The sequence below is a fragment of the Charadrius vociferus genome, unplaced genomic scaffold, assembly GCF_000708025.1.
Source record: "Charadrius vociferus isolate BGI_N301 unplaced genomic scaffold, ASM70802v2 scaffold183, whole genome shotgun sequence".
In the NCBI taxonomy this organism is placed as follows: Eukaryota; Metazoa; Chordata; class Aves; order Charadriiformes; family Charadriidae; genus Charadrius; species Charadrius vociferus.
This window is the reverse complement of record NW_009648250.1, coordinates 4,435,785-4,459,673: the sequence shown is the minus strand read 5'-3', so window position 1 is coordinate 4,459,673 and position 23,889 is coordinate 4,435,785. Positions and strand designations below refer to the sequence as shown.

The 23,889-nt window shown below is 40.0% G+C and overlaps 2 protein-coding genes across 2 annotated transcripts in view; both read left to right on the top strand.

Annotated features, from left to right (window-relative positions):
• Positions 1 to 10,026, top strand: part of UTP15 (UTP15, U3 small nucleolar ribonucleoprotein, homolog (S. cerevisiae)) — a 10,926-nt gene extending 900 nt beyond the window's left edge. The window contains exons 2-12 of the mRNA XM_009884308.1: positions 464 to 556; positions 640 to 824; positions 1,954 to 2,132; positions 3,524 to 3,649; positions 4,282 to 4,417; positions 5,568 to 5,652; positions 7,969 to 8,118; positions 8,295 to 8,396; positions 8,596 to 8,729; positions 9,221 to 9,279; positions 9,790 to 10,026. Coding sequence (XP_009882610.1) covers positions 464 to 556; positions 640 to 824; positions 1,954 to 2,132; positions 3,524 to 3,649; positions 4,282 to 4,417; positions 5,568 to 5,652; positions 7,969 to 8,118; positions 8,295 to 8,396; positions 8,596 to 8,729; positions 9,221 to 9,279; positions 9,790 to 10,019 — 1,479 coding nt within the window. The 3' untranslated portion in view covers positions 10,020 to 10,026. The remainder of the gene's footprint in view (positions 1 to 463; positions 557 to 639; positions 825 to 1,953; positions 2,133 to 3,523; positions 3,650 to 4,281; positions 4,418 to 5,567; positions 5,653 to 7,968; positions 8,119 to 8,294; positions 8,397 to 8,595; positions 8,730 to 9,220; positions 9,280 to 9,789) is intronic.
• Positions 10,027 to 12,427: 2,401 nt separating this feature from the next.
• ARHGEF28 (Rho guanine nucleotide exchange factor (GEF) 28) overlaps positions 12,428 to 23,889 on the top strand; it is a 136,039-nt gene continuing 124,577 nt past the window's right edge. The window contains exon 1 of the mRNA XM_009884307.1: positions 12,428 to 12,592. Coding sequence (XP_009882609.1) covers positions 12,428 to 12,592 — 165 coding nt within the window. The remainder of the gene's footprint in view (positions 12,593 to 23,889) is intronic.

The window sequence follows — 23,889 nt, the reverse complement described above, 5'->3', positions numbered from 1 at the left end:
GGGGTCTGCGCTCTGCTCCGTGCCCGTCCTGCCAGCTCCTGCCGCTTCGGCTTGGAAGGGGGTCTTTGATATCGCCCTGAAGCCTATTAAACGGCTTCCTGGGAAGCGAGGCTGACTTGTGCCCCAATTTGGCCCAACGGGCGTACTTATTGTCTCAAAATATTTTATTTTTTACTTTCGTGCGACCGATTAATGTATTTTTAAATGTTCGTGAGTGAATAAGGTTGTTTTTTCCTCAGAACGCACAATTAATGGGTTAGTTGTAATGCGTGAATTGGAAAAAAAATGGTAGGAGCAGAAGTAGCCTGGCAGAAGAGAAACTCAATAAGATTGTATTTGAAATATAATTTGGTTCTAAATGGAGTTTTGAGCTCTTTGTAGGAAGACTAGGTTTTGATTTGCTGTTTTCATTTATGATGGTGTGCTTATGTGTACTTAATGATCTTCATTACAATTGTTTTAGACACCTGTTCAGATAAAGGAATTTGGTGCAGTAACTAAAATTGACTTCTCCCCGGTTTCTCCATATAACTATGCTGTCACAGCCTCCTCAAGGGTAAGTAGCTTTTCCGAGGTCTTTATGCTCCTGTCCTTCAGTTGGTACATATGAGCAAACTTACTGTCTTCTTGTTTTGCTAGATCCACATTTATGGTCGTTACTCTCAGGAACCAATCAAAACATTTTCTCGCTTCAAAGATGCTGCTTATTGTGCCACATACAGAGATGATGGCAATCTGCTCGTTGCTGGCAGTGAGGAAGGGACCATTCGCCTCTTTGACCTTAGTGGAAGAGCACCGCTGAGACAATTTGATGGTCCTACTAAGTAAGACAGTGTTATTTTTTCTTTGTGTGCATAAGCTTGTTGGGTGTATTTACATGTGTCTGCTTTGCATGTTGCTGGAAATCTGAATAATACTGATCTGTGTTGCTCACAAATGTCTCATGTAGATCTTACCAAAAAGTAGATTTTTAAATTGAATTCAAAACTGGAGTGTTTTTTTTTTTTTTAATTCTAAGTATGAATTGAGCACATGGAAGAATAAATACATTTTCTAATTCAGCGAGGTGCCTATTAATATGTAGTGTAGCCGTAGTCTTGTCACTACGTGGCACTAATAAGTACATTTTGTTTGATCCTGGCAGGAAAAGAGTTCTAAAAAGTGGTTAAAAAAACAGTGAAGAAATATTCCAGGAAGAGCAGGAATCCCTTAAAAAGCCCAACAAAACCAAAGGAAAAAAAAAACCAACAGAAAAAGTGTATGATGGCAAGGTGGGGTTGAGCTGGGGAAGGCGTTAGAAGAGGAGTTCTGATGTACTAGTGAGAAGACAATGATAATGCCTAGAATAAACAGGTTGCTGTGCTATGCAAGACCAGTACGTGTTTTATGTGTCCAGAACAACAACAACAAACCCCCTTCCACTGGAAAGCACACAGGCAGACCTTGAGATTTTTCTACTTGAGGTCTGTGTTTGTAGATTGGGTATTATTTTACATCCTAACCACTAGGGTAACGGTAGTAAGATTTAGGGTATCTGTGTTTTCTGTCAGTCAGTCTCTGTTGGGATGTTATGATGATAATACAGATTCAAATAGTGATTTTTAAATGGTGAGAAGAGTGTCCAACCTAGTCAAGCTTAAAATTCACTGTTATAATCTTTTTCTAAAGGATAGTGCTAGTACACAGACCTCTAAGTAACAAATGCAGAATTTACAGCTTTTGAATGAGCATCTAGTAGATCTGTAAAACATTCAAGGCAGATCGTATCAGTGCTTAGCTAAGCATCTGTCAGAATGACCATTTTCTGGCTGGAAATACGGTAACTAAAGTGTTTTTAACCTCTAAAGTGATGCTTTGTAACTTCCAACAGTAAACACTAAGCTCTTGATACAGGCTAACTCTTCTAGAAAGGAGTATGTATTTAACTTTCGATATTGTGTACTTTGTTTCTAGAGCTGTTCATGTAGTGGGCTTCCTATCTGATAAATACCGAATATTTTCCGGTGGTGATGATTATTCATCAAGTCTGTGGGATATTCCAAGTGCTACAGAAATCGTCTCATACAGTGAACATACCGACTATGTGAGATGCGGCTGTGCAAGTAAAGTCAATGCAGATGTCTTTATAACAGGTTTGATTTTATTTTTTATATATGCTTCTTTTAGACTGAATTGAAGAAAAATGCAGAAAGGTAATTTCTGATACAGAATCACAGAATGGTAGGGGTTGGAAGGGACTTCTAGAGATCATCTAGTCCAAACCCCCTGCTAATGCAGGTTCACCTACAGCAGGTTGGACAGGAATGCGTCCAGGTCGGTTTTGAATGTCTTCAGAGAAGGAGACTCCACAACCTCTCTGAGCAGCCTGTTCCAGTGTTCAGTCACCCTCAAAGTAAAGTTTTTCCTCATGTTTAGATGGAATCTCCTATGTTCCAGTTTCTGCCCGTTGCCCCTTATCCTGTCACTGGGCACCACTGAAAAGAGGCTGGCCCCATCCTCTTGACACCTGCTCTTTAGATATTTGTAAGCATTGATGAGGTCCTCTCTTAATCTTCTCCAGGCTAAACAGACCGAGGTCTCTCAACCTTTCCTCATAAGAGAGATGCTGCAGTCCCTTGATCTTCTTTGTAGCCCTCCACTGGACTTTCTCCAGTAGTTCCTTGTCTTTCTTGAACTGGAGGGCCCAGAACTGAACACAGTACTGCAGATGTGGCCTCACCAGGGCAGAGTAGAGGAGGAGGATGACTTCCCTCAACCTGCTGGCCATGCTCTCTTTAATGCACCCTGGGATACCATTGGCCTTCTTGGCCACAAGGGCACATTGCTGGCTTATGGTTAACTTGTTGTCTACCAGGACTCCCAAGTCCTCTGCAGAGCTGCTTTCCAGCAGGTCAACCCCTAACCTGTACCAGTGCATGGGGTTATTCCTCCCCAGATGCAGTACCTTACACTTGCCCCTGTTGAACTTCATTAAGTTCCTCTCTGCCCAACTCTCTAGCCTGTCCAGGTCTCACTGGATGGCTGCAGGGCCTTCTGCTGTGTCAGCCACTCCTCCCAGTTTTGTGTCATCTGCAAACTTACTGAGGGTACACTCTGTGCCCTCATCCAGGTCATTGATGAATATGTTGAGCAAGACTGGACCCAGTACTGACCACGGGGGAACATGGCTGGTTACAGGCCTTCAGCTAGACTCTGCGCTGCTGATCACAACCTCTGAGCTCTGCCATTTGGTTTCATTAGGTTGCCTGATGTTTATTGTTATAAATATGCTTGATTAATGGAAGGGAAGTTAGATTAAGACTTAAATTACTTTTGAGGCCTGGCACATTGCTAGGGCTAGAATTAGAAGACTTATGTTGCCTGAAGGTTGAAAATTAACCAAGGTAAACCCCAAGGTATTCTAAGTGTATAGTTTAAAACTTTCCATTTGGCAGAAAATACTTTAGATTGTAGGATACGGCTGTTTTAGTTCCTGAAATAATTGAAATTATGAAACTAAAGCTAATTATGGTGGTGTTTGCAGGTTCCTATGATCACACTGTGAAACTATTTGATGCACGAACAAAAAGCAGTGTCATGACAATAGAACATGGCCAGCCTGTGGAGAGCGTGCTTCTCTTCCCTTCTGGTGGGCTTCTGGTATCTGCAGGTACTTCAATAAAATCAAGTTTTGTTTCTGTGGCCCTGATTTGTGAGAAATAGTTCAGCTGCTTCTTTCTGGTATGGTGTTTTCATTTGGTAATGAAGTCGTAAGTGATGTAACTGCTGGGTTTCTCAAAGGTCGTCTTTAGGAATCTGTGTTGATCTGGAGGGTGAAGGAAGGGGTCTTATTGTCTAGGATTTGATTTTCTTGTAGTTGGTCCAAAAGAGAAAAAAAAAAGACATTTTTAATGACAATATATAGACTTTAATTAGCCAAGTGCTAAAGTGAAGGCATGGACATAATTAAGAAATTTTGAAAAGATGAGACTATCTTTTTCTTAATCATGACAAGGTTTTTTAGCCTTTTCTTGCCATTTCATCAGAAGTCCTGTATCCCAGTGGTGTCTAGATTTTTTTTTTTTTTTGTAAGGAGTATCATTCAGCTGTGCCTGCAGAATGGCCTAAAAAAAGAGCAGGCTTGTAATGTGTCTTTTCCCAGGAGATAGTCATAATGGATGGGGATAGTGAGTAGGTACAGAAAACTGTTACAAAGGAGGCACTGTATCACTGTGAAAACTTCTGCAGAGAAGCGGAAATGTGTGTGTATGTCAAACTGTTTTCTGTGCTTCCTTCTCACAGGAGGTCGATATGTCAAAGTTTGGGATGTACTAAAAGGCGGACAATTACTTGTTTCACTTAAAAATCACCATAAAACTGTAACTTGTTTATGCCTAAACAGCTCTGGACAAAGGTTATTGTCAGGATCCCTGGACAGGTTAGTATATTCTGTGGCTTTGTTGTGATTTAAATTCTTTAGGACTTTTTTTCCTTTGAAAGTTACTATTAATCAAATCTGTGCATGTTTTTTGTGCTTAAACACTTCTAACTGTTAGAGATGTAACTTCCTTGAAAACATGTCTTAGGGTTAAGGTACATGCTGCGATTAACCTTTTCCTCTTATTAGCCTGGATGTCAGTAGGGGTTGCATATGCCATTTGGGAACATGTATGGGGAACTTCTGAATAAGCATTCATTTTTCCGAATCTCTAAATTTACCTTTGCAGTCTCTGTAATGTAACTGTTCTTAACTTAACCTTAATACAGTTTAAATAACTGAAGGTGTATTAGTGTTCACCTTTAAAGAGCCTGGTTTTTGTGTCTCTGTGCCGTTGCTTTTTGTACCCAAGGTGCAGAGGTGAAATACGTCCTCCTTGCTTTTTTGTTTGGTTGGGTTGAGTTGCTGAGTACTGGTACACAATCTGTTGGCTCAAACACATTAGAAATATGAAGCGGTCTGAAATGACAGTAGTCTGTTTTCTTCCTCCCTTCCCCGCCTCCTGTACTTCCTGGGCTTCCTCAGGCTTTATAATTACAAAGCATAAGCTGAAGGATCACACTAGCTGTGCAGCTATTTGTCATTCAGTGCTCACAACAAAAAAGTTCATTGTTGTAAGATAATGTTTTGTTTTCTCATTTGTTTCATATTTCCCACCTTCAACCAAATAATTAAAGAGCAGCCATATACAAGAATATCTGTCTGGATTTACTTCCAGAAATTGTCAATAGACCTTACATTTAAGATTTAAGAACAAATTTGAAGAAATGCTGTCTTAATGTTCCTTAATAAGCATTGCTGAAGTCAGATGGTCACTACATCTGCCTTCAATTTTTTCTTCTGTTCTTGCCCCTTTTTCATCTTTCTTGGGTCAGGCTAATCCTTTCTTGACTTTTGTATATCTTTTAACACAACCTTTCTGTTGCAGGAGAGGTAACAACCAAGAAGCTCAGTGGTAGTCTGAAGAATGCTTTGTATAAATACTCAGTTTCCTTAAATGATCTATAGAAGTTGAGAGTGATGAAATTCTTGTAAAATGTGTACAATAAGGCATTAGTAACGAGGTTTTAATCATTACTCTTCTGTACAGGCATGTGAAGATTTACAGTACTACTTCCTACAAAGTAGTCCACAGCTTTAACTATGCAACATCCATCCTCAGTCTTGCATTGTCGGTAAGTACATTAGAAATGTTCCTGGACAAAGTAGTTACTGATATCTTTTAAGTCACAGATGTAATTCATTTTTGCTTTCATTACTATTGTTTTTTTCAGAAGAATGCTGTACATGCAAAGTGGGATGACTGAATATATTCTTCCTGAGTAGAAAAATGCATTAAGAGGTTTTAAACAAGATACATTCAGATACCACATGTTACTTGATTAGATCTGTGCAAAGCTGTAATTATCAAGGATGGTATATATCATAGGGAAAGTATTCAGTATAGAAGGGAGGTCCTTTGACTTTAAGAAGATTGTACTCATCTTTTGCGTTTCAAGAACCTTGTGAGTCCTCTTGTGTGGCAGTGATAGAAAAAAAGCAGTTCATTTGTTGAGAAATTGAGAATAGGGAGAACTTTTCTTAAAAGCTGTTGGTGTCAGGTTGGTCTGAGGAAGAAAAGAGGAGAGGTCATGAGGGATAAGCATAAACACACTTGTTTGCCAAGGCATGTGTCTTATTGTCTTGGAAACAGAAAACAAAGACTCTCCTCTCTCTAAAACATTGGAGTTCTAATGGATAAGTGACCTGCTGGCCAGAAATTTGGACGCTAGTACCCCTTTTTAAAACAATGCTGTGGTCATGTAGTCACCTGCTTAAGTAGCCTCTGAAGGACATGTAAAAGGGACTGTAAAAGGATCTTTACTACCTACTGCTACTACATGTAAAAGGATCTTTACTACCTTTGCTACTTTACTATTGTCCTGCCCTTCTGGAACATAGGGAAAGGCATGTGTGGAGGGGCTGTCTTCCTTCATTTCCCACCTTGTTCCCTAGGAGGTAGAGCTAAATGAGTTTTGAATTATTTTGATTGAGGTGAAGAGTACAGAAGCAAAAAAAACCCATACCTTTAAAGTCTCCACAGCAGCTGCAAAATGTGCAATACCTGTAGATTGGCATCTCTGGAGCTGTGTATCTTTTGAAACATAATCTTTTGTGCCTTAGTGACTAAAGGCCTTGAGTTTTAAATGGTCATATGAGAACATAAGACTGGCTCTACTGGGTCAAACCAAAGGCTAATCTAATTCCAGATGCTGCTTCTGACTATTACATATGGAAAATGAAAAACAGGGCAAGTGTATAGATAAGTTTCCTGATATTCTCCCAAACTGCAAACTTTCATTTTCAGATGAGAAATTATCTCATCAGAGTGTAATTCAATCTCTGTAATTCAAAGGATTTCTCTTACATAAACCTGTTTAGTTTCTCCTTGAGCTTGGACAAACTTTTAACCTTCAGTAGATTCCTGGACAAGGAGTTCCACATTTCTGCTACTTGCTGTGTGAAGAATTGCCTCCTTTTGTTCAGTTTGAACCTTCATTAGCTTTATTTGATGCCCCTAAACGAGACATTGATGAGACATCTCCAGCCATACCTGTAATAATTCTGTAGGTTTTTGTCATATCCCTCATCAGTTCTCTTTCCCATGCTGAAGAGTTCTGTCTCAAATCAAGCCAATCTTTGATTCTCCTTGGTGTTTCTTTATTCTTTTATTCTAAATCTGCTACTGTTCTTTGAGAATGACTCGTGTAGGATTTAAGATGTAAACGATGGATTTATTCAGTGGCGTAATGACTTTCTAGTTTTTACTTTTCTGTAGTAATTCCTAATGCTTTTTTTTTTTTTTCCTTACCAACTATTGAGCATTCAGCTAATATTTAATGTTTTCATACAATTATCTGTTAATAGTAACAGGTCAGAACTCACTATTTTATATGTGAAGTCGGTGTTTTTCTCCAGTGCGTCATTCAAACTTACAATGTTTAGCATCAAATACATGCAACCTTTGTTATGTAAGAGAAATTTATACCAGTGACTGGTATTTTGAACAACTTTCACTTGTTTGTCAGAATCCTGCTGTTCCATGATAGCTTTCTCATAGGTGGTGTTCCTGTCTGCTGTATGGCATGCAGTAGCAAAAGGCAGGTGTACACCATTGAAAAAAAACAAAACCTGTCATAAATTATACTTACAGAACGACGTTAATGCATATTTGAGCTTGCTTCACTAGTCAGGCTTTAGTCCCTCTAGGTGTTTGTTAAAAGTTTATTAGATGGATAACATTGCTTACCATCATAGCCTTGAATTTGTCCATGTTTTGAACAAGGTATTTGACCACAGACCCTCATAGAGGTGCCTTCCAACTTGAGTTACTCTATGATACTGTGATTAGGGCCTCATCTTGAAGAATAAATATTTAAAAATCTGCGTGGTAGAGCATGCATCATCGAATAAAACACTAGGTTCCTAATTTTGTGATTTCTTTATTTTAGCCTGAGGATGAAACCATAGTTGTAGGCATGACCAATGGGGTGCTAAATGTTAAACACAGAAAACCTGAAGAAAGGAAAGAAAAGTCTGAAAAGAAGAGACAACCAGCATATAGAACCTATGTGAAAGGAAGAACTTACATGCCGAAACAGGTACAGGGGGGTGAGAAAACGTATACTGAAGCACTCCTCAATTTATTTTTTTTTTTGAGTGCGCTAAGTTAAAGAAAAGGAAGGAAGATGCCAAGACATACAAGATTGTTCATGGTAATGCATGTAATTCATTGTGTGCATGTCTGTCTTATTCTGAACTTGTCTTTCAATTCTAGGAAGATTTCTGTGTCAGTAAGCCTGTAAAACGTGTTTTGAGGAAATATGACAAGCTGCTGAAGAGCTTTCAGTCTTCCAAGGCCCTTGATGCGGTACTGGAGGTAAGGCATTGGTTTTTGTCTCATCAGAGTTGTGTGCTGTTATCTGACCTGGATTTGTTCTGTATGTCAAACTAATTTTATTTCAGTGTAAAACTAGAAAGGAATCAAACTTGTGTGGTTTCCATTTTGGTTTTGCTGTTATCAGCCCTGTTTTGTGTGTTAAGGTGTTGCTTTGGTACTAAACTCTGCTTGTGTTCAGCCACCCATCAGGCTTTATACTCCTGAAGTTACGGTCGCAGTCATGCAGGAACTGCATCGCAGAGGAACACTGAGGAGCGCACTTGCAGGCCGAGACGAGAAACAAATTAATCTCCTTCTTACCTTTGTGGCAAGGTATGATTTTAACCTGAGTTCTCTCTCACTATTTTGAGACCTGTATTTCTTAATAGCTTTTGCCAGTCTCAACAGATCATGGCTGGAACAGTGGTACTCTTGAAATCTCACATGCCTTCTACTTTCTGATAGCAAGGTCTGGGATAGTACTGAAATAGCTTACAATTTTGCTCATAGTGTGAGAGAGCATATTTTACTTCTTTGCCAGACATTCTACCCTTAGTCTATTATTTTCTGTCTCCTCGATGAAACGTGTGTCTACATGTACCTAAGGTTTTTACCAGTCCTCCAGCCGCCCCTGCCTTCCTGAAAGGAGGAGGGTAAATAACTACATATGTAGCTTTTTTTTGACTCGCATCTCTGACTGCTCTTCTGTGATGTCTCTTCATGAAGAAAATGTCTATACGCTTGTATGACAAAGCTGCTTGTTGGTGGGAGAAGGAGGGCTGTTGCCAAAACCAGTAAAATTGGGATATCTTCTAATTTTGCAGGCGTGTGATTGAGCCTAGATTTACTGCGGTGCTGGTGACTGTTGCAGATATGATCACTGGTAAGTACAACACAAAAAAGATTCTCAAAACTTGGAAATAAGGTTAAAAGTGCTATGCTTTTAAGAAAGCAAACCTTGATGGGTTTGTTTATAAGTGTGAACTCAGGGTCAAGAGAATGATCTAAAAAGACATTGCCAGACGACAGTCAGTATCTGATTTGCACTGGCTACTAGAAGCTCCTCATGGTCTCTAAGTATCTTTGATACTTCATGTATACTTATACTAGTACAAGTAGTTATACATACTTATATAGTACAAGTGACTTCCGCTTCTCCATTGAAGTAAAAGTAGTATTTGAGATCATAAAAACTTCTGTTTCTCTTAGTTGACTTAATGTTACTGAGTACATACCAATAATTAACACTGTTTTCAGAACACCGCTAAAGTTGTATTATTTATCCACAATGCTGGACTTATGCCAGACTGCTTAAATGCATCTCTAACTTGCTCATACAATTTTCACGTTTTTATAAATATGTGGATTCTTAAGTGATGTTTTTTCTTTACAGACATTTATCAGCCTGTGGTTGGGCAGTCAGCCATTGTTGACAGACAATTCTTGAAACTTCAGGAAGCCATAGGAAAAGAGATTGATTATCAAGAGGAACTACTAGAAGTGTTGGGAATGATGGATACGCTGTTTGCTACTTTTACTAAGAAAGGAGCTACTTATCTAGAAGAGAATAAAAGTAATGGTCTTACAGAGACCATTGAAACAAATATGAATGATACTGACTGATAACCTTCACAACAAATTGTGACAAAAATAATGTGGACTTGAAATACATGACCTCTTCTCCTGATAACTTTTTATAATAGTCACTTTCAAAATAAGCCCCTCTACATTGAAGTCATGTCTTCAAAACTGTGTTTCTGAATAGACTGAATTACTGAGGACAGAGAAAGAATGGCGATTTCAAGATATTTCCATGCAATATTTTTCAAACAATTGAATTTTAAAGTTTTATTCCAAAGTTATATAACTTTTAAAGAGTGTTTTGTGCATCCAGTACTAAGTCATTATTTGATTTAGAGAAACAGTCATCCATTTTCAGTTTTTATTTACAAGAAAATAATTGAGATTTGTCTAATTTTGTATCGTCCTTATTTAAGGTTAATATCCCATCCCACATACTTGGACATTGGAATAAAACCATGTATGCATTTGATAAAACTGACTACATGTGTTTTCTCGCCTTGCTTCATCTCCGTTTCAGAATTCCATGAATTCATGGGAAACAGCAAAATGACTCAAGAAAACAAGTGCATGCTTATGTATATGGAAAAATTTGTTAGTTTAATTTTTTAAATGTTGCCTATACATTTATGAATTATGTTTCTCTAGAAAATAGATAATTCTTACTTCTAAAGGGAAATTAGTTCAAATTAAATTAACGTAGTGAGTAGGTAAACTGCATGCCAGTGAGAAAATCCTCAGTTAAGTAAAGGAACTCAATTTTTGTGTAATTCTATCACTTTCAGTGTACAGTAGATGCAATTTGAGTCTACGTTGTTATCAGTATGTGTTTGAATGGTGGGGTAATGGTTTCTTTCAACTTCAAGCAGTGCTGTAGAAGGATGGTTTACTTTGGAAAGACGGGTGTGCCAAAGGCTGCTCAACACATGTAGGATGACAGTAGGGTAGAACTTTGGCCTTAAGCTATTTTCTGTGACTTGCATTTTCCCCCAGGCCTGGAATTTATTTGAGATATAGCATGAATTTCCTGCAAAGGGAATTTGCTCGAGTTTGGCAGTGAAAGGTGGGCATCAGTGGTAGAAATAACTTGAACTGTTTTCCAAGTTCTACCTACAATCTTAACAATCTTTGACTGAAAAGGGTGGAGTGGTCTGTGCTTAAATTAATAGGTGAGCAATATATGTTCCTGTTTACTGGGATTTGCTGCTTTTGAAGACTGTTGTGGTTTGAGAAACCCATAACAGTTTATTGTCATTTAGACAATCATTCTATCACCCAATGACCTCTCCCCACCTGGGGAGGGGAATCAGGGGAAAAAACAAGGAAACCTAGGGGTTGAAATATAAACAGATTTAATAGAATAAGATTAGATAATTAGCATTAATAGCGCTGAAGAACCAATATTGATCCCAATACTAATGCAGAATATGCAAAGATTATACTCATGCAATTCTATCAGTTGGAAGCTGGGCACTCCCAGCAGTGGACAGTAAACGTGGGACACAGCAAGCGTGCAGCTTTGGGAGGAAGGGAAGGGCTCAGGGGTCTGGCAGCAGGGCAAGAAGTTTTCAGGATGGCCGCCATCAAGGAAGAGAGAGAACTCCTCAGCAAACTTTCTAATTTATATTGAATGTGACATTCATGGTATGAAATAATCCTGTTCGTCAGCCTGGGTCAAGTGCTCAGGTCTTGCTCCTCCTCATGCCTGCACCTCATGAGCTCGAAAACACCAAGACCTTGAAACCCACACACCACAGCTGGCTATAAAGTAAATGTTTTCACAAATTCAGACACTAGAGTCTTCTAAAAGTGCAGTATTAGAAGAGAAATTAATTTGCTCAAACCAGGACAAAGACTTAGGATGATAATAGGTAATAATGAGGAGAGTGTTCATGCAAACTAAACTTTTAGTTTCCTTGCTGCTTACTTACTATTTTTATTGTATTTCTGCTAGTAGACCTGAGCTTACTTTCGTCTTTTAGGAAATATGTGCTCTACTTTTAATTGTGTGACTTAATCAGGCAGTATCTCTTAGGACACTTAACACAAAATGAATTTTTGGGGTGGGGGTTCATAAAGCCTCCTTATTCCACGGCCCTTCAGTAGTGCTTGGAGTTTAAGGTGGACATTTCTCTCAGCAGCCCAGTTTTCCGTAGCTTGAGAACCACTGACCTTGACATCAAACAATCTTAGTTCTTACTGGCAATATTTATGTCTAAAGTGTGATCCATTGTAGGGCCTCAAAGTTTGGTGTGTGGCTAGCAGAACCATAGGAAGAACTTAAATTAAAATAGCGAATTAGTTTGATCTAAATTGAGGAGAGATGGATTTGATGGATGGACTGTTGGTGGATGAGGAATTGGTTGGATGGTCGCATCCAGAGGATAGTGGTCAACGGCTCAATGTCCAGATGGAGATCGGTGACAAATGGTGTCCTTCAGGGGTCCGTAATGGGACCAGTACTGTTTAAGATCTCCATCAAGGACGCCAACAGTGGGATCAAGCAGATCCTCAGCAAATTTACAGATGACACCAAGCTGAGTGGAGTGGTTGACATACTTGAGGGATCGGATGCCATCCAGAGGGACCTGGACAAGCTCGAGAAGTGGGCCCGTGTAAACCTCATGAGGGGGTCCTGCATGTGGATTGGGGCAGCCCCTGGTATGAATGCGTCCTGGGTGATGAAGGGATTGAGTGCAGTCCTGCTGAGAAGGGCTTGGAGGTACTGGTGGATGAAAAGCTGGACATGAGCCGACAATGGGCGCTCACAGCCCAGAAAGCCAACTGTGCCCTGGGCTGCATCAAAAGAAGCGTGGCCAGCAGGTCAAGAGAGGTGATTCTGCTCCTCTACTCCGCTCTGGTGAGACCCCACGTGGAGTACTGCATCCAGCTCTGGAGTCCCCAACATAAGAAACACAAGGACCTCTTGGAGCAGGCCCAGAGGAGGGCCACCAAGATGATCAGAGGGCTGGAGCACCTCTCCTATGAGGACAGGCTGAGAGAGTTGGGTTTGTTCAGCCTGGAGAAGAGAAGGCTCCAGGGAGACCCTAGTGTGGCCTTTCAATACTTAAAGAGGGCCTGTAAAAAAGATGGGGACAGACTTTTTAGTAGGGCCTGCAGTGACAGGACAAGGGGTAGTGGTTTTAAACTAAGGTAGGGTAGATTTAGACTAGATAGAAGGAAGAATTCTTTAGGATGAGCAACTGGTCAGGTTGCTCAGCGTAGATGCCCCATCCATGGAAACATTCAAGGTCAGGTTGGATGGGGCTTGAAGCAACCTGATCTAGTGGAAGATGTCCCTGCTTATTGTAGGGGAATTGGACTAGATGACTTTCAAAGGTCCCTTCCAACCCAAACCATTCTATGAATCTATGATTTTACGACATTTACCATTCATGTTATTCTACCAAGGGAGTTTGCCAAGATAGAGCTGGAAGCACATGCGAGATGTCATCTACACAAATGGAAATCTGATCAAGCCATGGAAAGACAAATGCTATTTAAGATCTTAATTTCTAACAGGGCTGCTGAAATGAAATTTGCAAGACTTTTATCTGACTGGCCAACTGATTTCCTGCTCCTTGAGTAGAAGCAGCCAGTTGTATTATGAGTTCTGCTGAACTGACTACCTCTGCACTGAAAGCTAGTATTTGTTCAGGTGGCACCTAGTCTGCTTGCCAAATGTGACTCTTCTTTGTGTCTCTGCTTTTGTGTGTTACGAAAACTAATACTCTTTTTTTTTCCATTTAGTAAGATTTTTTTTATTGTGCAAATTTTTCTTTAGTACCTACATAATTAAGTTACAGAGGAGCCAGAATAAGATGCTGTTATTACCACTGTGTTGCCTGTTGTTCATGTCTGACTCTATTTAATTATAATATTAATGTAAAACCTCAAATTTATGCTTTTTAATAGGCTACTGGTTGAATAAAATAGTAGGAAAAAAAGTTCTTTCAGGTAACAGTTTGTAGTGGTCTCTCTGTGCTGGTGAATGTTTAAAATGCATTTCTGCAGTGCCAAGCATGCCTATTTTTGTTTTACAGGGGAAAATGGAATTTATTTACATGAAAATGTAATTATTTTTCCAGGCATGCATTACTTTATGCCCCAAAATCTAATATTTTGAAGCATTAAGATGGAATGTCATGAACTGAAACAGTTAAAATAGTTAATTGTGCATTGGAGTGGAGGAGATGTAATGCTGGGTGCCCTGTTTGGGGAAAGGATATTCTTAATTCTGTATATTTGGCTTATTTAGAAAAGTGGGAATTTATTGCACACAGCATCTTCCTTGACTTCTGGGTTATTTAGGAATTACCAGGTTGATCTGTCTTTGAAAAGTTGTTAATAAATTATCTTTTCCCACAGCAGATAGTTACAGACAAAAAGTGTGTCTGTTAATTTTCTGACGTCCTTTTCATAGGAAGCATTTTTGCAGCTATTTATTGGAAAGAGGGAACACCTCCCTACCCCTGAATATTGCTATGGCTCAGGAGCATGGTGAGCACGGAGGGTTGCCAGAAAAGAGGCTTCTCTAATCGAATGCAACCAGAAGTAAACTGGTTTTCTTCAGAAAGAATAGTAAATTCAGCACTTCTCTTTCCTGTGTTCAGCCACCTGAATTACATGGGAGGAAGGGACGATGAGCTGGTTGGTCACTTGGTTGATTTTATCAAGACTTGAACCAAACATTTCTGAGGAAAGACACTGATCTCTTTTCCCTGGACTAATTCTGTGAATAAGTGAAACTTTTATTGCTAGATCACCTAGATGTTCTAACTTCTTGAGGGTAAATACCTTTGTTTTTCAAAAGATACACTTTGAAGACCATGCTGCTAGAATTTACTAAGTAGTTTTGCTTGAGTTGTTCAAAGCTGATGATGAGAAAATAGAAAATACTGAAACATTTATGGTCTAACCTTATGATTGAGCTATGTAGAGTGTTCCAAAAATGAGAAACTGGAGTTAGCTTATAAAAAGGAGAATCGGATATAACACTGGTCCTTTGCTTGACAAGGTTGGTCACCTTGAGATGTAGACAAAGCAGAGACATCTGTCTTTAACACCAATGATGGTCCCTAAGACCATGAGTGGGAGGATCATAAACTCTCAGATGACCCCGAACTTGTTTGAGACTTGCTGCTTTGACTGGATGCACATAAATCTATGGGGCATGATGTGATTCATTCAAGGGTACTGAAAGACCTGGCCATGGCACTTCCCTGTGGGACCTCCCTCCATTATTTTTCAATGGTCTTGAGACTCTGGAGAGGTCCTAGTCAACTGGATGCTGGCAAATGTCCCAATTTTCAAGAAGAGTAAGAAGGAAAACCCTGGTAATTGCAGGCCTGTCAGTCTCACTTCATTGCCTCTAAAATTATGGAGAAGGTAATTCTGGGAGTTATTGAAAAACACTTGAGAGACAATGCAGACATTGGCCATAGCCAGCACAGGTTCATGAGGAAAGCCCTGCTTAACCAACTTAATTTCCTTTTATGACAAAGTCACCCATCTAGCTGACCAAGGGAAGCCAGCAGACATGGTATTTTTGAACTTCAACAAAGCTTCTGATGCCGTCTCTCACAGTATCCTTCTGGATCAACTGTTCAGCACACAGCGTAGGCAAGTCCATAATATGTTGGGTGAGCAACTGGCTGATGGGTCAGGCTCAAAGAGTTGAAGAGGAATGAAATGTATATTAAGTGAGTTTGCTGACGATACTAAACTAGGAGGAGCTGTGGACTCCCTCAAGGGTAGAGAGGCCTTACAGAGTTTTGCATAAGCTAGAGAGCTGGACAATCATCAACCTTATGAAATGTAACAAGAGCAAGTGCCAGGTTCTCCACATGAAACAGGGTAATCCTGTTTGCACATTGCGGGGTGATCAGCCCCACTGAAAGAGATATGAAGGTTTGGGTTGATGGCAAGTTGAATATGAGTCAACAATGTGCCCTAGCAGCCAAAAGGAGCAATCATGTCCTGGCATGCATCAAGCACGGGAGGGGATTGTCCCACTCTCCACTGCTCTGGTGCAGCCCCACCTCAAGTACTGTGTGCCGTTTGGTGTGCCTCAGTATAAGAAGGACATCAAACTATTAGACTTTGTCCAGAGGAGAGTGACCAAGATGGTGAAAGGTCTTGAGGCAAGACTTAGGAGGAGCAGCTGAGGTCACTTGGCTTGCTCAGCTTCGAGAAGGCTGAGGGGTGACCTTGTTGCAGTCTTCAACTTCCTCAAGGGGGCCAGCAGAGGAGGAGGCGCTGATCTCCTCTCTCTGGTGATCAGTGACAGAACACGAGTACATGGAATGAAGCTGTGTCAGGGGAAGTTCAGACTGGACATTAGGAAAAAGTTCTTCACTGAGAGCATGGTCAGTTGCTGGAACAGGCTCCCTAGGGAACTGGCCACTGCACCAAACCTGTCAGAGTTCAAGGAGGATCTGAATGACGCTCTTAATCATATGGTTTAATTTCAGGCAGTCCTGCAAAGAGCAGGCAGTTGGACTTGATGATCCTTATGGGTCCCTTCCAACTCGAGATATTCTGTGGTTCTATGAAAATACTCAGCAGTTTGAGTGTGACCACATATTGTGTGTGTGTGTACTTTATGTTCGGATTCAGAAATCTGATGTTGCCCCCATTATCCTGTTAAGGCCTACTGAAGACAAACAACATGTGGTCAGACTGTGCCTCTGAAGTTGACTCCGTCAGATTTAACTATTTGGACCAGAACGAGGTCTGGAATGCAGTTCTGGAGAGCTTACTTCCTTGCGTGCTGTCTCTGGGAAGTTGTTCTGTCCCCTTATGTTCTTTGGAATGCAAACTCTGGTCTCATCAGCAGTTGCACCCAACTGGTTTTGTTGTTCTCTGCCAGAGTAACTCTTGGGTTTGTGTTGCTAGTATACACTGAGAAAAAGAGTATGCTCCTTCCAGTGTGGGTGAGAGGCACTAGTTCCACATTTCATTTGCCAGAAGGAGTGGAGTGCTAACATAGCCATAGGGGTATTACATTGTCAACCCTGTCTTTGCCTTTCTGCTCGGGGAGTTGAATGTGCGGGAGTGGAGGGGAAGGATGGCTACTAGATGAACTCCCAAACCTCGAATATTTTATAAATTATGATGCTGTTTCCCCAGGCAAAAGGGAACTTAGGATCTGGTAGGTTTGTTACATCGTCACCTGAGTTTAGAAAAAGATGTTAAATCTGCACTTATGAAGAAACTCTTATACACACTTCTATTTTTTCCTGCATATCTTTCACTATCAAATGAAGTGAAAATAGATGATGATGATTAGCTCTGGCTGTTGGAGATCTGGATTGATCAGGTATTGTGTTTCAGCTACTATCGCTGGCTTTGTCTGTACTTCTGATTAAAAGGTTTTTTGTCCTTTATTACATCTCAGACATGTTCTTTTTGTTGCACTGTAGTTGAACAGGTTCCATTTAAAGACTTGGTGTTTTGTCATGGAAACTGAAACAGTTCTATTTAATAGACACAGTTGTTCTTAGATGCTTACAAAATTTACTGCAGTATTCTGTGTAAATTGAAATAATTATATACTTTTCTCTTTCCTAAATGGAGCACTTTCTTGTCTGCCATCAACATCTGCAACTTGTATAACAATGTGATACAGTGCATTTGCTTGCTCTCAGGTAATGCAGGGCGACTGCGTGACCATTTGAGAAGTCATTCCACAACCCCTTGCATGTTTCACCATTTATAAAATACCAGAAGTTTGTCATTTTAATGCAGTAAGTTTTGATACCTGCATACAGAAAGACAAGCAGGTTGGGGAATGGAGCGTGCTTGCTCTCTGATTTAGCATTATTAGCTGTACCTGGTGTTAGATAACCCATTAAGAATTTCAGTGATGAAGTCATAGCTAGCATCTCCAGATGGCTTTTTTTATAGATTGCGTATGTTCAGTTTGTTGTACAATTTAAAGACTAACTGCCAGGTGAATGAGGACATGGCTCATTGCAAATGAAAATTTTTGGTGATCCCATAGAAAGGGGCATTTACCTGGAGCCCAAATCATCAGTGAAACTTAGGGTGTGTCACAACCTGAAAGGGTTACCCATCCTGCGGGTGCATAGAGATCACAAAGGTGGGTTTGCAGTATTCCTTAATACCCAAGCAGATGGAGGCTTTATTTCCTAAATTTCTTTACTGTTTTACAGATTACTACAAACCACCACTAACAAAGCAGGTATACTTATAGCTAGTAAAGTAAGTAGATACATATTACAAGTTCCTACCAGGAAAGCAAATAAACAGTCACAACAATCAATATTAATAGCAATCAATAACAAAGCAAGTATACATTTCAGCACTACAGGCTATTACAGGCTGTTACAAAATTACCACTAGTAAAGCAGCACACATACTTACGATTAATTGCTTAGAAGCACAGATACAAGCTGATTGCAGAATTGGGGCCAATGAAACCGATCCCAAAAGGGGGACCAACTGACAATAGACAACGATTTTCTTCAAAGATGATCTGCACCATGGGGTCTGGAGGCAGCCAGGTGTCCCCAGCAAGGGTCCGATCTGTCTAGGAGGTCTGATAGAAAAGGGTGTGTGCATGGGAAGTTCTCGTAGACAGAGGCTTCATTTTGAGTAAAACACCAGTCATTTTTGTATTACACAGACATAAGAGGGCACAGGGCACCACCATGTGGGACAGCCAATACATAAGGGTGTTTTCTAGTTTCTGGAACTAGGTTTTATTTTCTTTTTTTTTTTTTTTTTTCAGGCTGTTTTCCTGGTCTTTCAGTTAGAACAGCCAATGCCATTTGCCAATTCTTGCTTTCTCAGGATTTTCTCCTGGTTTTTCCAGACTATTTTTCACCTTTGCAGATGATAGGTTGCTGTTAGGTTTCCTTGGTTTTGTGCATATCAAGGGTATGTCAAGATATCTCCAGTTTCTTGGTGCCCAGCTGCACTTGAAAGATGTGCCCCTCAAGGATGCTCTGGTTCCGAGGCTGACAGGTGCTTCCTTGGTCAGTATTTCAGCAGACATCTTCTGTTCAGTGTTTTTCCCCTTCTAATCAGGTCATCTTTATCCCTGCTCCCATCAGGGTGCCAACAGCATATGAAATAAGGCAGTTTGAGTTAGGTTTTTGAAGCTTACTTGATATAATAAATATGCATATTTTAAATAAACTTATCTTGCCGAATAAGATAACATGATATTTGAGTGCAAAATTTGTACTCAATTTTTTTGTTGCAGAAAATATTCATGTTCCTGAGTAGTTTTTGCATTGTGCATCACTAACCTGTAGTGGAAGGGGCTGAGTGGTATTTTTTGTGAAGGTGCACTGGTAATGGCAGTTGCTAAAAGGATGCTATACAAAGCATATAGAATTTGACTGAGAAAATAGTAAAATGTAAGGGAATGAAGAATGCTGTGGAAATGTTATACTGAAGGGACTAACAAAGCAAGCAATTTCTGATTGATTGATGTGGCAGGAAGTGCTGGGAAATAGATGGATATAAAAGAAGATGGAAATATTCTTGCTGTGTACATACCGGGCTGAGGTCCCCCATGACTTAATGCACGAGCTGTCACAAAAGACTTGTTTCAATTCCATTACCATGCTTACTCCAGCCCTCCTCAAATGAAATACGTTCCTACCTACAGATTTGTCACTTTTTAATCACTGATGGAATTCTGGAGTTGAGACAACATAAATTGGTTCATGTTTTCCCAACAGTAAATGGCAATATTACACACCTAAAATCTGAAGTTTCGATGCAGAATAGGCTTCTTGATGCTTTCTGATCATTCAACCTTCTGCCAAAGATTTCTGATTTAGGTTTGAAATCTCATGGGTTGACCAAGTGCAAAAGAGTGGGCTGTGTTAGGAAAAATTTTGAGCACATGAAAGCAGGCTTGAGACATCCCTTACTTAAAAGAGAACAAACAAACAAAGAAATAAAACGTACCTCTTTAGAGATTAAAAATTTTTTTCTGACCCTGCCTAGGAGAAGCAACCTTCTTATACTGCAGAAGTCCATCTGGATGGTGAATTTGGCATTGCTATTGCCAGCAAATAACCATCATTAGTCTTCCGACTCTCTCAGGTCTCTGCATTTAAAAGCAAAGAAAAAGGGTTTGTAATGGCTGTAACAATGCTTGTGCAACACAAACAAGTCTTGCCAAATACTTGATTTTGATTTGCATATGTACTTGAGCTCAGAATTTGTGTGAAGGTTACAGCTGAAATACTGAGCTGAAACATTTTCAGGTTGCTCTGGATAACCACAGTCTACCTTTCACTGGCATTCCATGGTTGGAGCCTGTAACCTAAACTACTGAAATACTGCAAAACAAGTAAGTCAGGGGTTTTATGGAAAAACATCAGATTTTACAGGATACTGCAGTTTATGATTTAAATAGAAAATTTTGTAGCTACAGAGCAAATTTTCATTGAAGATTACATACATTTTTATACTTGAAGAACAGGCAAAACTAAATAAATTAAAAAAAAACCCTACATAGTTTTCAATACATCTTCATTTACAATCCCCTTTGAAAAAGAAGGAAAAGGTGTATAAGAAATGTCAAAACTCTGTGTTGTAAAAAGATTTGAATGTAAGTTGTGATTTTAATACAGAGCTATTTGTAGCTACGACATATTCTAATGGAAGATGCCTTAAAGAAGCTTTTTTTTTTTTTTTTTTTTTTTTTAAAATGTCTTCAGTGAGAGTTACTTTGCTTTCTGGAGCTTACTGTTCCATGACTTATCACCTTTGGTCTTCAGGCAAGGATTATTTCAGCATTTTTCTTATTTTAGTAAGTATTTGTTACGACTGTAATTTCCAAAGTTCCCCTGGAGAAGTTTCTCCAAGCTGTCTCATGTGGGGGACGGGAGGGTGAGAAGAAGAGGAGTAGGAGGAGGAGTAGTAAGTAAGGACTAAGTAAGTAGTAGTAATATTAGTAAGCTCAAGAGACCACCTCACTGCCTTTTTGCCTATGACGCTTTCCATTTTGTAACATTACTTTTTTCATGTGTGTGTTGAAAGCTAAGCATCCATCTAAACATTTCAATTCTTATTTATTAAGGTAGTGGTTGGCAGATCACAGATTATTTGCTTTAAGCTGTTTTTAATAACCAATCTATTCAAGCAGAAACCATTCTGTGCATCATGAAAAACTGAGTAAACATTAGTAAGTGACATATAAGTCCTGGGCAACAGTCATTACTTTGATGCCAGGATGCTCTATGCGATCAGAAGACAGTCTCTGAAGCATATGTGGGGTTTTTTTCCTTTGATATTTGAGCGTGGTCTAGCAAAACATACTTGTCATCTTGCATACATAGTCCCAACATGTACAAAAAGCTTACCTAAATCCTTGTTTGCGTGATGGAAATGCAAGAGGTGGTTTCCTCTGGAATTGAAGTCTAAGTCAGTATCTTAGAGTAACAATACATAGTGTTGGAAATTGTGTAAATTATTTTCATAGCTCTTTCAACTAGGAAAATTTGGAATTGAAATTCTGAGGGTCTACAGCTGCTGCAGATGCACTTATGCTTGTTGTCTTTTCTTTAATAATATGCAGTTGAATAGCTTGCTATATTCGGTGGTCAGTGAATATAGCAACCGAAGTAAAGCAATCCTTATTTACGCTTCCAGTAAAGTATGCTGGGGCTGGACGTAGAGGAAAGGTGCTGTAGGAAAGTCACTCCTAAACTGGCTGTACTCCATCAACCGGTATCTCTTCTCCGCCCCCCCCCTTGCAAATTTTAACTTTCCAAAGTCCTGATCGCACTGTAGCCAGCGGGTGTATTAACTTTGCAATCTCTGACTTGTGGACTTGTTCTAACAAGTACAGCACAGAAAGTCCCTGCTTCCTTGTACCCTGCACAGATATTTGCCTGTGTGATAAGCCACCCAAAGAAAACCAACAAAAAATTTCAAATTTTAGAGATGGACATGTAAAGCCATGGAACTCTTGCTCAAACACAAAGAGTGGTTTTACTGGCTTCATTCTCTCCTTCAGAAAGGTACCTTCATGACTTGTGCTCCATTGCAGTAGTCTAATATACTTCCTTTTTAGAAATGCTGGTGAAACTGTGATGGGTTTAGATGGCTGAAGGTAAGTGAATTAGAGGGGTTTAACTGCATTAAGAAGACAATAATAGAGAAGCTTGAATTTTTGATTCGGAAATGTGAGTGAGCTTGTGATCCAATGCTCTTAGCTTGGAGCTTTCAGTGTATTTACAGGCTTGGCTACGGCTTTTCTCTTAGTTGAATATGCAACATGTAGGCCTTTGAATATTAGCTAAGGAAAATGTCAGTCTGAATTGTGTTGCTGTTTCCTAGGTACAATTTTTTTTAACTGTCAACACAGATTGTTGAAGTTAATGTGTTTAGTATTCTTATTGTAAGTGGTTTTCAGTTTAAAAGTCAGGACTTGCAAGTGTCTGTCCTGGTTTGAGGTGAAAAGGAACCAATTTTGTTCAGTAACTTTGCTTCTTAGCTGGGCCTCTTCTAACTACTTAAATTAACAGCATATCGTGCAGACAATATTCACTCTCTCAAAGTGATAAGACCTACATTTATAGTTGATGCTCAGCCATGGTATGCAGAGAGGACCTTGTTTATACATATTGCTATAACACCCAAGGCCAACTAACTTTGTTATTTGCCCCATTGGAGGGTTGGAAGTGGAAAAGCATAGTGGGGTCCCACCTGGGGGGAGGAGCAGACAGGACAGGTGACCCAAAACTGACCAACAGGGTATTCCATTCCATCTGCCTCATGCTCAGTATAAAGCTGAGGGATTAAAGGGTCAGCTCTCTTTCTTCAATGGCCATCGTGTGAGGAGGACTCTGTCTGCCTTTGATCCCGATCCTGAAGGCAGATCTGGAATCCAATTCCTGTCTGTCACTGAGTCCAGCCTGGGACTGCCCCAGTGCCAGCCGGTGTCATGATTGTCATCTCGCGAGCTTGATACAGTTTTGTATATATTTCATTATTTCTTTTTATTTTGTTATTAATATTTCATTAAAGTAGTTTTGTTCCTTCTAAACTCATACGTCTCTTTTTCCCTCCCCTGCTTCTCTCCTTGAAGAGAGGCAGAGGGGAGCATCTGTCGGTCCCATCTGGGGTCCCTCGGGTCCCCAGTAGCTGATTTGGCCTAAACCATGACAATATCCTTTTGGATATGGGAAAATAGTACAGGGTGGAAAAGATGTATGGTAATACAGCATGCTTTCATCTCAGATGGTACTCTCGGAGGACCTAGATAACATTTTTTACTGTTGTCTTAGTCAGTTTTAAATTGGCAGCATTGCTCAATAAACTCAAATCCTACTTAAGCTCTAATTCTGGACTGAACAGATCCAGCTCTTATGTTTTCTCTTCCTCTGATTACCTTTATCCTTCATTGTTTCCCAGATGTTTGGAACCTAAGGAAATACACACTTTCAGAGTGTTCCAGCAGCTGCTTCACAGTAAAACACTAATTCTTTCATGTGTTGCTACAGCACGTGGGTAAACTTTTTTCATCCCCACAGCATTGTGCTAAAATGTTGCTATTACAAAGAAAGCATGCTGTCTGCCTGCAGCAAACAGGACATGAATTAAGTTGAAGTGCAGCGAGAGGCAGCTTGGTAAGTCGCTACCTCCAAATCTGGTGCTCAACACCTGATCTTCAGTGCTCTACGGTCCTTCCTAGTGAAACAGGTTGTCAGAATGGGCTTGGGGAGTCAACGTTATAAGATGATTTTAAGAACAGCTGAAGTTACATATTGTGTATGTGTAGCAGGTGAAAAGCCAAAAGATGGGGTGGTCTGTTGGCATCGAAGTCCTGTGCTGCATGAAACATCCCTGTAGCGACCGGCCAGCAGCGAGACCAACCAGCCCCTTGCGTGGGCAGCGCCCTGCGGGGGTGCTGCGGGCT